Source organism: Pygocentrus nattereri, chromosome 16 (assembly GCF_015220715.1).
Source record: "Pygocentrus nattereri isolate fPygNat1 chromosome 16, fPygNat1.pri, whole genome shotgun sequence".
Taxonomy (NCBI): Eukaryota; Metazoa; Chordata; class Actinopteri; order Characiformes; family Serrasalmidae; genus Pygocentrus; species Pygocentrus nattereri.
In genome coordinates, this window is record NC_051226.1 from 36,909,499 (window position 1) to 36,924,498 (window position 15,000).

At 44.3% G+C, this 15,000-nt stretch overlaps 1 protein-coding gene across 1 annotated transcript; it reads left to right on the forward strand.

The window, feature by feature from the left end:
* Positions 1 to 5,764: 5,764 nt before the first annotated feature.
* LOC108439564 (putative UDP-GlcNAc:betaGal beta-1,3-N-acetylglucosaminyltransferase LOC100288842) lies at positions 5,765 to 8,383 on the forward strand. Its single transcript, XM_017718031.2, has 2 exons — positions 5,765 to 5,833; positions 7,277 to 8,383. The coding sequence occupies exons 1-2, from the start codon at positions 5,828 to 5,830 to the stop codon at positions 8,381 to 8,383; spliced, it is 1,113 nt and encodes a 370-aa protein (XP_017573520.1). The 5' UTR covers positions 5,765 to 5,827.
* The last annotated feature ends 6,617 nt before the right edge of the window (positions 8,384 to 15,000 follow it).

Consider the following 15,000-nt stretch of genomic DNA (forward strand, 5'->3'; position numbering starts at 1 on the left):
ATTCTCTAAAGTGCTCGGTGAGTGTGAGAGCATGAAGTTTGGTCACGTAGTGTGTGTGCAAACTCTCACCTCTCCACACTGCTCACACAGGTGAGATCATCAGCCCCGCCCACTGTGTAGATGAACCCGCCCATCGCACACACACACACACACACACACACACCGGCGTCTCCACGGTGACAGAGCATGGGTGTGGTCATCTTCCATTCATTATACTGACTACAGAACTGCTGTACTGGACACGAGGGGCTGTCCTTACTCCATCCTCCCACTGCACACAGACATGCACACAAACTATTCTTAGGATTAATCAAAAAGAGTTTTAGATCCTGGGGAAAAATATATCTAGAGAGCTATTCATCTGGACAGTGAGCATTTATTCAGGAAAACATTTATAAATAATAAATATAAATAATATTTATGTAGTAAGTAGTGATATATTTATATGAATGTGTTTATTTACTATATATATATATTTATATGCATGCTTGTATAGGTTTTAATAAACAAGCAGCTTGTCTGAGTGTGGATAGATGTGGGGGACTGACCTACATACACAACATCCGATGACTGGCCTTTCTGGCCTTTAGAAGAGCCTTTACACTGACTGTAGCGAGAACCATGATTCCTAATACAAACACACCACAGACCACAAAATCTGGGTGTTAGATAAATGACATTATGGTATGTTACAACATAAAGCTGCGGACGCTGAAGCGAATGTTTGGTGAAAACTCAAATGTACACAAAAGTTAGGTGTCATAAAGGGTTCTTTGCATGGTGCTATGGTTCTCTAAAGCAATTGTCACTTCTCAAACCTTCAGTGACCCCAGATGGTCCACAGAGGAATGTATAGAGGATAAATTTGGAACATCTGGGGTCCAGAGGACTGGTTTAGGTCCTGATCTGATGATCGGTTCAATGGATGGTTGTAAATGAGACGGGTGTGTGTGAGTGTTCTTAGAGTTTCATCCTCTGTACAGTGTAAAGGTTCTAGGAACAACCCCTTAAATTGTCATCTTTGAAGCTTTAGATCCTCACACTCCCACACTGTGCAAATGAAGCCAATCAGCTGAGGGATATTTGGTGTCTAGTGTCCATAAAAGGGGACAAGAGGACTGAATTTAATCTGAAATACACTATATTGCCGAAAGTATTCACTCACCCATCCACATCATTGAATTGAGGTGTTCCAATCACTTCCATGGCCACAGGTGTATAAAACCAAGCAAATAGGCCTGCAGACTGGATTCTAGAGCAGTGGAGATCCGATGGACGAGTCTGGGTTTGGCGGTTGCCAGGAGACAGTACTTGTCTGACTGCATTGTGCCGAGTGAAATGTTTGGTGGAGGGGGGATCATGGTGTGGGGTTGTTTTTCAGGAGTTGGGCTCGGCCCCTTAGTTCCAGTGAAAGGAACTCTTAAAGCTTCAGAACCAAGAGATTTTGGACAATTTCACGCTTCCAACTTTGTGGGAACAGTTTAGGGACGGCCCCTTCCTGTTCCAACATGACTGCCCACCAGTGCACAAAGCAGGTCCATAAAGACGTGGATGACCAAGTTTCGTGTGGAAGAACTTGACTGGCCTGCACAGAGTCTTGACCTCAACCCAACAGAACACCTTTGGGATGAATTAGAGTGGAGACTGCGAGCCAGACCTTCTCGTCCAACATCAGTGTCTGACCTCACAAATGTGCTTCTGGAAGAACGGTCAAAAATTCCCATAAACACTCCTAACCCTTGTGGAAAGCCTTCCCAGAAGAGCTGAAGCTGTTATAGCTGCAAAGGGTGAGCCGACATCATATTAAACCCTATGGATTAAGAATGGAAGTTCTTATGTGTGTGAAGGCAGACGAGCAAATACCTTTGGCGATATTGTGTATTTATTAGTGATGCTAAGGTACCATTCCATGTTTATAGATAACGGTGAGTCATACAGTGTCATAAACCTCATAATTAAGTCTATTCGATATCTCGAACAACTCTGCATGATTTAACACGACTGTGCACACAGCTAGCACCGTGCTAATTGGTGGGGTATAAGCTTCCATTACTTCTAAGCTACATTAGCCTCGGAGCTCCAGTGCTAAAACTACAGAAGGAAAGTGCAGATACTGATATAATAGTGACCAGTGAACCTACACGTGTCTTCTGAGTTTTATATGGAATGATGATGATGGTAAAATAGTGATAAATCTGAAATACTTTGTTTTCTTTGGGGACTATTTTGCCTCACAATGCTCTGCATGATCCATGAAGGGATGAAAAACTCCCTAACACAAGGTCTCAGACATCAGGCAGCGTCTTCATAGCCATGTCGGTCAGCAGACTCACGCTGTGTGAAAGTGACTCTGGCAGCAGCGGAACGTTCACTGAGCTGCAGCTGCGTCTGCTGTTCACGCCTAAAACAGAAGCTCAGACATGCTGCTGACAGCACTGACCGCCCCCTGAGCTCGTTTCTGTCCCACTCACATCAACACGCTGTTAAACTGTCCTGAAGAGAGATGCAGTGAGTGAATGAGAGAGAGAGAGAATGATTGATTGAGTGAGTGAATGAATGATTGAATTAGTGAATGAGTCACTGAGTGCATCAGTGAATGAATGACTGAATGAGTGACTTAGTGAGTGAAAGAGTGAGTGAATGAGTGACTAAGTGAGTGAATGAGTGAGTGAATGACTGGGTGACTCCGTGAGTGAATGAGTGACTGAGTGAATAGTGACTGAGTGAGCAATTGAGTGAGTGAATGAGTGACTGAGTGAGTGAATAAATAATTGACTAAGTGATTGACTGAGTGACTCAGTGAGTGAATGAGTGACTGAGTGACTGAGTGACTGAATGCAGAAGTAGAAGTAATGTAAGTTAATTAGTACGGTATTAACTGCATGCCTTAATCATCACACAGTCATGTTAAATCAGTATCTCTAATACACTTAATTATGAGGTTTATGACACAGTGAGTGAATGAGCGACTCAGTAATTGAGTGACTAAATGACTGAGTGAGTGAATGAGCGAGTGAATGAGAGAGAGAGAATGACTGAGTGAGTGAATTAGTGAGTGAATAGTGATTAAGTAAATAGTGACTGAGTGAATGGGTGACTGAGTGAGTGAGTGAATGAGCGAGTGAATGAGAGAGAGAGAATGACTGAGTGAGTGAATGAGTGAGTGAATAGTGATTAAGTAAATAGTGACTGAGTGAATGGGTGACTGAGTGAGTGAGTGAATGAGCGAGTGAATGAGAGAGAGAGAATGACTGAGTGAGTGAATGAGTGAGTGAATAGTGATTAAGTAAATAGTGACTGAGTGAATGGGTGACTGAGTGAGTGAATGAATGGCTGAGTGAGTAAATGAGTGAATAAGTGACTGAGAGTGCTGGGAGATGCTCATTGTCATTAATAACACTGTAAATCCCACTTTATTCCAAAGAGAGAGAAAACAACCTGATAGATAGATTTAATATGATGTCGGCCCAGCCTTTGCAGCTACAACAGCTTCAATTCTTCTGGGAAGGCTTTCCGTTCTCCTGGCAACCATCAAACCCAGACTCGTCCATCAGATTGCCAGACGGAGAAGCATGATTGGTCACTCCAGAGAACTCGTCTCCGCTGCTCTAGAGTCCAGTGGCGGCGCTTTACTCCACTGCATTCCACGCTTTGCATTGCGCTTGGTGATGTAAGGCTTGGATGCAGCTGCTCGGCCATGGAAACCCATTCCATGAAGCTCTCTACGCTGTTCTTGAGCTGATCTGAAGGCCACATGAAGTTTGGAGGTCTGTAGTGATTGACTCTGCAGAAAGTTGGTGACCTCTGCGCACTATGCCCCTCAGCATCCGCTGACTGCTCTGTCATTTTACCTGGCCGACCACTTCGTGGCTGAGTTGCTGTCGTTCCCAATCTCTTCCACTTTGTTATAATCCCACTAACAGTTGACTGTGGAATATTTAGTAGTGAGGAAATTTCACGACTGGACTTGCTGCACAGGTGGCGTCCGATCACGGTACCACGCTGGAATTCACTGAGCTCCTGAGAGCGACCCATTCTTTCACTAATGTCTGTAGAAGCAGTCTGCAGGCCTAGGGGCTCGGCTTTATACACCTGTGGCCATGGAAGTGACTGGAACACCTGGATTCAGTGATCTGGATGGGGGAGTGAATAGATAGAGATAGAGATAGAGAGGGAGAGAGACAGAGAGAGGGAGAGAGAGACAGAGAGAGAGACATAGAGAGGGAGAGAGAGAGAGAGAGGGAGAGAGAGAGAGAGAAACAGAGAGAGAGACAGAGAGAGGGAGAGAGAGAGAGAGAGGGAGAGAGACAGAGAGAGGGAGAGAGAGAGAGAGAGGGAGAGAGAGAGAGAGAAACAGAGAGAGAGACAGAGAGAGGGAGAGAGAGAGAGAGAGGGAGAGAGACAGAGAGAGGGAGAGAGAGAGAGAGAGGGAGAGAGAGAGAGAGAAACAGAGAGAGAGACAGAGAGAGGGAGAGAGAGAGAGAGAGGGAGAGAGACAGAGAGAGGGAGAGAGAGAGAGAGAGGGAGAGAGACAGAGAGAGGGAGAGAGAGGGAGAGAGACAGAGAGAGACAGAGAGAGAGAGAGACAGTTACTATGTGTCTATTTTTGCAAGAACTGTTTGTCCAGCTGTCTGAAACTGGACACTGACCAACAAAACAAAAAAACTCTCTTCCCCTATTTCTCTCTTTTATCTCTCTCTTACTCTGTGTTTCTCTCTTTTGCTATATTATCTGTCCTTTCCTATGTTCTGTCTCTTTTGTCCTCTATTTCTCTCTCCTTTCCTTTATCTCTTCTTTGTTCCTCTATTTCCCTGTTTTTTCTTCTCTCTCTCTCTCTCTCTCTCTCTCTCTCTCTCTCTCTCTCTCTCGCTCTGCTGTAGGTGTTAGTTGTGTGTTAGTTGGGGATCAGATCAGGACTCAGTTAAGGACTCATGCAGTACCGATCAGATCCACTCACTGCTGTGCTGGCATTGTGCTGTCAGTCCTTCAGATGTTTGTTATTTCCTCAGAGAGAGCACTGCTCCCCCCCTCCACCCCTTTCTCTCCCTCTCTCTCCAACCCTATTCTCTCCCTCGTGTGTGTGTATAGGTGTGTGTGTGTATAGGTGTGTGTGTGTGTATCTGTGTGTGTGTGTGTGTGTGTGTGTGTGTGTGTGTGTGTGTGTGTGTGTGTATGTGTGTGTGTGCGCGCTGACAGTTAGTGGGAGAAAAATCACTGTACGTCGCCGTTGAGCTGCTACTGCGACTCTATTGTCAGCGTTTGCGGTGCGAGAGATTAAAGCAGTAAAGCCCTGAGAGGACGGCACCACGGGTAAGGAGTGTTATTAGGCATGTCACGAAGCTGTAACAACAGAAAATAATGCACAAATTATGAATTCTACATCAAATAAAACTGCTGTAAACAATTCTGACTCGCCAAGTTTCTCTAGAACAGTGAACACAAATTTCTCTGTTGGTCCTGTGGGGGTCCTGAACACTGAAGAACAGGGTTACAATATAACTGTAGCCTGATAAAATGGCCAGTGAGTGTAGATACAAGGCAGTTTAATATGAATATAGTGTGTAGCGCTGAGTCGAGACTGCTAGAATGTCCATCCAGCAGGCCTTGTGGACTGCATGAAGCCTCATGAATGCATTGATGGCTGAGGGCAGCTTGTGTATGTCAGCTGACAAGGAGAAAGGTGTAGCCTTACCTGTCTGGTTTCAGGTTACCTTGGAAACAGGGCTCAGGTGAATGCGGAATATACACACATACATGTTGTCTAGCAGGCACACAATCCAACCGGGTCAGGAACCATAAGAGGGAAAGTGTCCCTTCATTGGCCATCATGCGGGTGAGGACAACTTTTGATCCAATTCTGAAGTTTCCTTTGATTCCCCTTCTCTCCACACTCATCCGCTCCTTCACTTCGGCCTGTCCTCGCTCCCTCGCTCTCTCTTCATGCCGCTGTTTCTTCTGCGATGCTCTGAAAAAGGTTGCTGCATTTACTGCGACCTCTTCCAGACCTGCATCGATACATACTGCAGCATGCACTTTTGTCAGTTTCATGCCTGCGCCACGTTTTAGGGGTCCAAGCACCGTAGATGGTTTGGAACCCTGTTAGTATTTCTTGGACTTTTCTTGTTATTTTACTTTTAGTTTTTCATGCTCATAGCAGAGAGTCTAAACTGCCATAGAGAAACCTGATATATCGCCGTATGTGCACATAAACCATAACGGGTCAGGTGTGCACGTCAAAATATGTGCTTATATATGTTGTGTACATAAAGGCAATTATCGAATATTAGATATATATCATACACACATGTCAGCCCATATATGACAGCTCATAATAACAGTACAGTTACAATTGTTACTATATAATCTGTTTGCTTTTATATATTTAATTATTTAAACGTTTCAGAGAACAAAATTTTCATTTATTTTTATGTTTTAATTATTTTATGGCATAGCTTACACTGTGCATGCTTTTAGAGTTTAGTTCATTTCCCATTATACCGACTTCATTTCATGAAGTAAGTATGTAAGTGTAAGTAACAAAGGTGTTATGTAACATGAAGCTGGCATGGACGGGTAAATGCACTGTAGTTGTCGCTATTGCATCCTGTAGTACACTAAAATGATCCAAAGCTATTAAGTTTTGTCATTTGGTTGGTGAGCTGATCAGCTCATTGGCTGAGTGAGAGTCCTATAATTTGAGATCAAAAGCACTCAGAAATAAAACAGCGAGCTGAAATGTTCTAAGGCATTATTTGTTCAGAAAATTAGTGCATGTTTCTATATAAAAAAATGAATAAGCATTTACAAACCGCAGTTTTGCTCAAAAGCTCCGTAAGAACCCATTCATTTTGGACTTGCTCAGTAGCGCCCACTAGTGTCCGACAAACCAGGAAGGCAATACTGGACACCAGGGATGGGTACTTGAGTCAATAATGATCATGAGTAATGATAACCAGTTCAAAAGTAGGTGTTACATATTATGTAAGTTAGCTCAGAATCAAAGGGGGCGGAGCTTAATGGTTCTTAAGAATTCTCAGGACCAAGAATTTTGTCTAGTTTTGACTATTTGGTCTGTACAATTCATTTTAGGGCAGAAAATTTAATTAACAAGAAGAAAATCAACAATTATGAGTGAGCCCTGCCACCTTGTGGACAACTGGACCACAAATAATAAAAATGCTAGTTATAGCAGCAATAATGATCTTGTTATTATGTAGCATATACTGTGCTATAATAACACTAATAATAGTGTTAATGATATTAATTCTCTTCGCAGGCGTGCGTCTTTAGGCTGCAGACCCATCAGTGGTGTTTCCTGTTGTGTAATGTGGTGCTGTTCCACGCTCTGCTGTTTGGGGGCGATGTTGTTGAGGAGTTCTTGCTGCAGTCGTCCCCCGCCGCCTACACTGACCGCTCTGTCCTGGAGCTGCGGGAGCGCGCTCGCAAACTAGACCTGAGTGACACCAGGCCCAACGCCTCACAGCTCTACCCTATCAGCTCCGCCCCCTGCCTTCATCACCAGGACCTCCTGTTCCTCACCGTTGTCCTCAGCACCCCTGGAAATGCCAGTCAGAGGGAGGCAGTCCGGAACTCGTGGGGCAATCAGACCTTCGTGCAGGGCGTGGCGGTCCGGACTCTGTTTTTTCTGGGCCCATCCCCTTTGGAGGCGGAGCGAGAGGCGGTGAGGGAGGAGTCTGACCACCACAGCGACATGGTACAATGCGAGGGGCCGTCGTCAAGGAGCGGATCAGAGAGAGGTCAGTGGGAGAGGGTGAAACTGGCCTTGCGTTGGGTGCTGCTCTTCTGCCCTCAGGCCCGATTCATTGTCCTGGCGGAGGATTCTGTGTTTTTAAACGTTCCCGCACTCGGGTCTTACTTGATCGGGCTCCACACCCATCCGGATGACCTCTACCTGGGCAGGGTCATCCACCGGGCCGCACCTGAGAGAGACTCAACCAAACCCCACTACATACCCTTCCACCTGTACCCCGACAGGCTCCTCCCAGATTATTGCTCAGGCCCCGCTCTCTTGATGTCACAGGACGTGGTCAGAAAAGTTTACGTTGCCTCCGATGACATCACTCTGCCCCTCCCACTGGACATTTTGATTGGCCTGTGTGCAAGACGAGCAGGCGTGGTGGCCACTCACAGCGCCCGGTTTTCTGGAGAACGCCACATCCGCTACAATCCCTGCTGCTACAACTTCCTGTTCAGCTCCGCCGGGATGGGGGCGGAGCAGCTGGGCGTGGCCTGGAGAGATCTGGGGGAGGGGAAGGGGCGGAGCTGCAGCATGCTAGAAACTTATTACAGTTTGGTAGCCTGCAAAGCCATGACTTACCTGGATAAACTCAACTTTCTCAGTAACAGCAGCACACAAGGCTGATCGCTTACGTAGAGGCTAACAAATCTCAGCATTAAGGTTAATTAATAAAGATAAAGAATTGGGGCGTTTGTTAGCCACACAGCATCAATTAGCTTCCAGCAACCAATACAGTATCATAATGCAATACAGTGTTTCGTATATCACTGCGGTCGTGACAAAACCTTATACCTCCAAAATGGTAATTTTACAAGAGATGGAAAAAAACATCAGAACTTTGAATGGAAGTCAACTGAAAGTATTTTTGGACTGCTCCATTCATCATGAAAATGAAATAAAACCAGTTAAAGTGATATACAAGGTTTTGTTCTGACAGCGACAATATACACTTTTACTTCAGTCTACTGTAAAGATTTACAGTATTTAAAAAAATTAAAATACAGAACTCTGAAGCAGCGCTGCCCAACCCTGGTCCTGGTCTACTACCCTGCAAACACACTTAATCCAGGTAATGAAGGCCTTCAGGAGCAGCTGAATTTTAGAGCCAGCTCAAAACGACACACTACACTCCACTATACACCACATGTGTCAGGATCCAGTCCTTGCGGGCCAAAACACTGCAGACGTCAGCTCACTGCGTCATTAAGCACACCTGATTCAGCTCATGAACTAGGTAGCAAGCCTTCATGAACTGAAATCAGGGCGTTAGATGAGGGTAAACGCTGTTCTCCACTGGAAGGTCCCCAGTTTGACACGCCTGCTATACATGCTAAACCATCTAGGCCCTCACTGAAAGCATAGTGATGTCTGGAAACTTAAAAATACATACGTGTCATTTTTAGCTCATTTATTTTCAACAGAATCATCGTAGCTGTTGTATTCAACCTCTGCAAGTAGTGGTTGGAAACCAAATGGTTAAAATCTGCACCTGCCCAAGGGAAAAGGGCCCGATCATGATCATTTTCTCTGTTGTATCCAAGTAGACACAGCCCAGCGAGCTCTCCTTTTGGTTTGGACCTCCTAGCCTGGAGGTTCTAGATACATCGCTGACTTTGAATATGAGCTGTAGTCTAACCAGGCTTCAGTCAAATGGTAGAAGTCAAAAAGAGACAGTAGTGAGTTCAGTTGTCCACTACTGGACCCCAAACCTGTCCACAAACACCGCAAGGCCATTGTGTTCAGCGAAAAGAGATAATCATGTACGAATATACACAGATGACAATAAATATGACTGAAAAGTGCTAGCACAGCTATAATGTGAACCAGTGGGGAACCTTGACTTTCAGCACTAGGACTTGATTGATATTGATTAGGCTGCTGCTTGTATTCACCGTCAGTGATGTATCTAGAACTTCCAGAAGGCCTAGAGTGACGTTTTCCCTCACAAAACTGGTCCCACTGTAAGTCAAAGTGTGATTGGTTGAGTCCTCATTATGCTGATGGTTGATGTGAAGCTCTACACTGGGCTTTCTCTGAAGGCATAGAAGGCCTTAAGGGTTCTCCACAGACGTGTTCTGAGTGTCTCTGGAAAAGAGTGAGTGAAGATGTAAATAGATGATGTAAATTATGACGAGGTCAGTCTGAGCTTTGTCTTTTTTCCGGATGTTCCCCTGATTGCTCTGTTCTTTACAGTGTGTGGTGAAGAATAATGACATTTAATCTGTAATTAAGAAAAAAATCATGTTCATCACTAGATACGCTTTACAGACAACAAACCAGGGCAAGAACAGAGCCCATAAATGTGTGTATGTGCTGATGTTTGGTGTAAATTATTCAATTTTAAGCTTCAGTGTTTTTTTTTTCTGTATCATCTGATTGAATCCACTTTGATGTGGAGATGGGATTTGGACACAACCGGTAATTCAGACATTTTGATTAGTCATTTTATCATTATGTCCATAAAAAAATACCAAGTTGTTTGAACATCCAACATGCTGTCCACCATGTCATCTTGGAAAAGCAGCCCCTTTAGGAAAGTGACCTTTGACATCATTGACATCTCAGCCTTCGTATTGTTTCATCATTGGGGCAGTTGTGGGCTGAAGGTCAGGGAACCGGCCCTGTGATCGGAAGGTTGCTGGTTCGAGCTCCAACGCCGAAAGTCCATGACTGAGGTGTCCTTGAGCAAGACACCTAACCCCCAACTGCTCCCCGGGCGCTGTGGATAGGGCTGCCCATTGCTCTGGGCAAGTGTGCTCACTGCCCCCTAGTGTGTGTGTTCACTACTGTGTATGTGGTGTTTCACTTCATGGATGGGTTAAATGAGGAGGTGGAATTTCCCCGTTTGTGGGATTAAACAAAGTATCACTTATCTTCAATGGACTAAAGACACCTGCTGCATGTTCAGGTACTCGTTCGTTTTAGTCAACGTCACTTTGTATCCGTACTTAGAGGTCAAACTTGAGATGTCCAACCATGGTCATGGTGAAATATCGCAATTATTAAAGGGGAGAACATCAGAATATATCTTTAAAACAAAACAAAGTGATCTTCAGCTGAAATGATCTGCACTGTCATTGTGTTTAAGGCCAGTTTAAGTCGAGGTTGAACTACATGACTTTTACCCCGATTTTAGGCCCAGTTCTCAGTCTGGCCGAGTCTGTGCTGGTCAGTTCTAGACTGCAGATTTCTGGGTCAGTCTGGGTCGACTGTCAGAGAGTGAGTGGAGTCGTGTGTGAGGGATGCAGACTCAGATTTCTTTCCTCCCGATCGCGTTTCAGACCAGTTTATCATATATAAACATGTGAAAATCTAGTGTAAGCTGATCAACGACTCAATCTGAATGGATTCCTGCAACAACCAATGAAAACTGAGAGCGCAAAAGAAGAAAAATCGGAGTCAGTGCCCCTCAACTGTCGACTCCAACTGACCCAAAAATCGGTACACTAGAGCCGTCCAGCTCAGACTCAGCCAGACTGAGAATCAGGGCCAAAATCGGGCTAAAAGTCGTGTAGCGTAACCCCGACTTTAGAAACCTGCAGGAACGTCAACACGGACCAGAACCTCAGAAGACTGCTTCCAACTTCTTGATTCTTGAGGAATCCACGCCACGAAGAACTGAGGCGAGACGCGTTTTGACATTTTCACAACTTTTATTATAAAAGAGCACATACAAAAAGGATAATGTACAAGCTTTGAAATGAAACAAAATGAAAAGAAAATAACAGTTTGGGTTTAGCGATGCCACCTTTAAAATCATTATTAGTAGTAGTAATAAATAAGGTACAAAAAATTCCACCAAAAGATAATTCTAACATTTTACACAGATTTTTTTTTTTGTTTGTTTGTTTTTACTCGACCAGACACACATATCAGCAGTCTCTTCAGCAGGAGGCGCTATTGCTTTAATATGAATGATAAATACTCTTTTTTTCTGCTAGAAAATCCTCTAGTGAAAAAAAACACCTATAGCTGCAGGGCAGCCCTGTCACTGGCACCTTCTGGAGATCATTATTATTATTATTATTATTATTATTATTATTATTATTATTATTATTATTATCAAATGCAAGCAGCAGCAAACAAAAGAAAAAAACGAATCCTCTGAATATTAGTAGAATATCTGCTCTAGTCTTTCTTTTTTCCAAACTTTAACTGTATATTTCTACTTTTGTTGTGTAAATATATTCAAACCTGAGTAAAACATGCATTTTAAAAATCATTTGTGCTTCATTATACTCTGTTCATCCTGACCCTGCACTAGAATGACAACATTCTCCGGCAGAGAGAGAGAGAGAGAGAGAGAGAGAGAGAGGGAGAGAGGGAGAGAGGGAGAGAGAAGGAGAGAGAGAGAGGTAGAGAGAGGGAGAGAGGGAGAGAGAGAGAGAGAAGGAGAGAGAGAGAGAGAGAGAGGGAGAGAGAAGGAGAGAGAGAGAGAGAGAGAGAGAGAGAGGGACAGATGGAGAGAGAGACAGTGGGAGAGAGGGAGAGAGGGAGAGAGAGAGGAAGATAGAGGGAGAGAGAGAGAGAGGAAGAGTGAGGGAGAGAGAGAGAGAGAGAGAGAGAGAGAGAGAGAGAGAGGGAGAGACAGAGAGAGACAGAGAGGGAGAGAGAGGGAGAGAGAGAATGCCCTTGAGAAAAAGGTTGCCTGATTGGCACAGATAAAGTAAGAGAGAGAAAGGAGGGAAAATACAGAAGAAAAACTGAGTAACAGTGAAGGAAAGACAGATTAGGGAAAAGAAGTGAGTGAGCGAGACGGAGAGAGAAAGAATGATGTAGAGGAGAAAAAGAAGTGAGAGAAAGCGAGAGAGAGAACGAGAGGAAAACAGCATAGAGAAGAAAAGAGAGTAAGAGAAAAACAGAAGGAAAATGGGAAAACAGAGTGAGAGAACGAAAGATTGACAGCAGAACAGAATGAGAAAGAGAAGTGAAGGAGAGAGCTGAAGTTGGGGGGAGGGGTTAAAATAAAGAGAAAAAAAGGAGTCCTGCAAAGAAAAAGAGAAACTAGGCCAAAAAACGTGTAGGGAGATAAAGAGGAAAGCAGAGAAAAAGTGAAGAAAACAGTAAGAGAACAGAGTGAGAGAGAAGGGAAGATCAACAGCAGAACAAAATGAGAAGAGAGAGAGAAAGAGAGAGAGAGAAAGAGAGAGCGCATGTGAAATCAAAGAAGAGTAACAAAGAAGGAGAGAAATTAGGGAAAAGAAGAGAGTGAGGGAGAAAGAGAGAGAAAGTAAGAGAAAAAGGGGGAAGAGAGAGTGAAAGGAAAACAAAATAGGGAAGAAAAGAGAAACAAAGAGAGAAAATGGGTAAAGGGAGTGAGAGAGAAGGAAAGAGCGACAGCATAACAGAATAAGAGAGAGAGAGAGAGAGAGAGAGAGAGTGTGTGAGTGAGTGATGAAGGTTGCCAGAGTGGTATAAAACATGCCAGTGAGAGGGAGGCCTTGGGGAAACTAAGAGTGCAAACAGGACTCAAACAGCGAATCAAAACCCAGAGCACTTGCACTCCGCCGCCGCGTCCGGCCAATCAGCGAGCGGAATGTCAGTGAGGTCACAGCACCAAGGAAGAAACACACACGAACACGACTACCCGCATGCGAAGCATTCCCGCAAACCAACGCAAACGTGAGGTAAGAGTCTTACTCCATTTCTCTTTTTTACGTGTTATTTCTAAATAAATAAATGGATCGATCGCAAAATAAACCAAACTATACAAAATTAAATACGGACCCAGCATATCTACAGTTAGTAATAAATTATGATTGTTAAATACTTAAGGCATTTCAACGGACAAAACCCTGTGTAAACTATCAATGCGAGCCAGCATCCACCAATCAGCACGCAGGACGCTCGGGCAGGAGGGGACAGCTAAAGCTTATTGGCTGACGTGTGCTTTGGGTAGTGCTTGTGTAACGGAAACGGATAAAACCTGGACGATATAGCTGTGAAAGGACGGTCTGGACGGTGTCCACATGTCTTTTAGGCCTGTTAAAGGGGCACTCTGGCCAGAATTAAAAATGTGACCATCACTACGTTGGAGGCAAGTACGCTGACTCACCTTCTACGTGGGTGCTCAGTGATCCCTAGAGTTCGATTTTCCATTTTTAAGCCTCGGAAAACCACCTTCTGATGATGTAACTTGAAGGTGGGAGGAACGTTTAGAAGAGCTACAAGCACGGATGTTGAGCTATCCAGAGAGATAACGTTAAAGCTACGAAGCCAAGCACTACAATTACCAGCCTCTACTTCGGCAGCTATGCTAGCATATTTCTTTCTAGTGGTGATGGGAATTCTGGGTATTGTAGTGAGAGAACATAAATAAATTAAAAAACAAGAAGGAAGTGTTACTGACTTTTAAATAACATGCTAAACATGCTAGATTTAGGCCGGAATGCCCCTTTAAGGTCAGAGTAAAGGTCAGGACAACGAAACGTCCTTCGCTAAACTCTGTCGATCTGCAGCCGAAGACGTGGCAAGTCGTCGTAAACGTTTTATCACGCTTAGAAAGTATTTAACGAAAAAGATGCTCCTCCGATATCATATTACAATATCCTGGAATTTGTGCCATCATGTTTGAGAGCTCTCGTCCCGCCTGTTTACGTCTGCAAAACGCAAGAAACATCACGGAAAGAGACGAAAGAAGAGTTTTTCGTTTAAAACGTAGAAAGAAAAGTTCAATTCGCTAATCCCTCGGTGCTGGCTCCGCCCCTGCTTGCGTGCGATTGGTGGATGCTCCTCCTTCACACCACATTCTAAATAGTTGTTCTAGCAATACAGCATAGCAACCGACATAGCGACCAGCATAGCAACCAGCATAGCGACCACGAGGGGAGACCTGTCTCTCACACACACACACATACACACACACACACACACAAAATAAAAAACACAGCTTTACACACAAGCTCCGCCCCCTCCAAACACTGCATGTTTAAATATCGAGAATTATAATATTAGTAATAATAAATACTCGTAACCATGGCAACAAAGCACCAGAGAGAGAGGTTGGGCGCTTTAGCTACGCTCACATGTGCTTCTTCAGTAGGCATTTAGGGTCAAGGTCATGGCAGGGTTTCATACATGTACACACACACGCACACACACACACACACACACGTGCGCTACATCAGTCTGGTAGTGTTTCAGATCATCACAGCTTAAAGGAGCTCATTTACACTCATGCAGAGTCTCGCAGACAGGCGTGCGTTTAAAGGAGCGGTTCGGCCACAAATCGGACGTATACG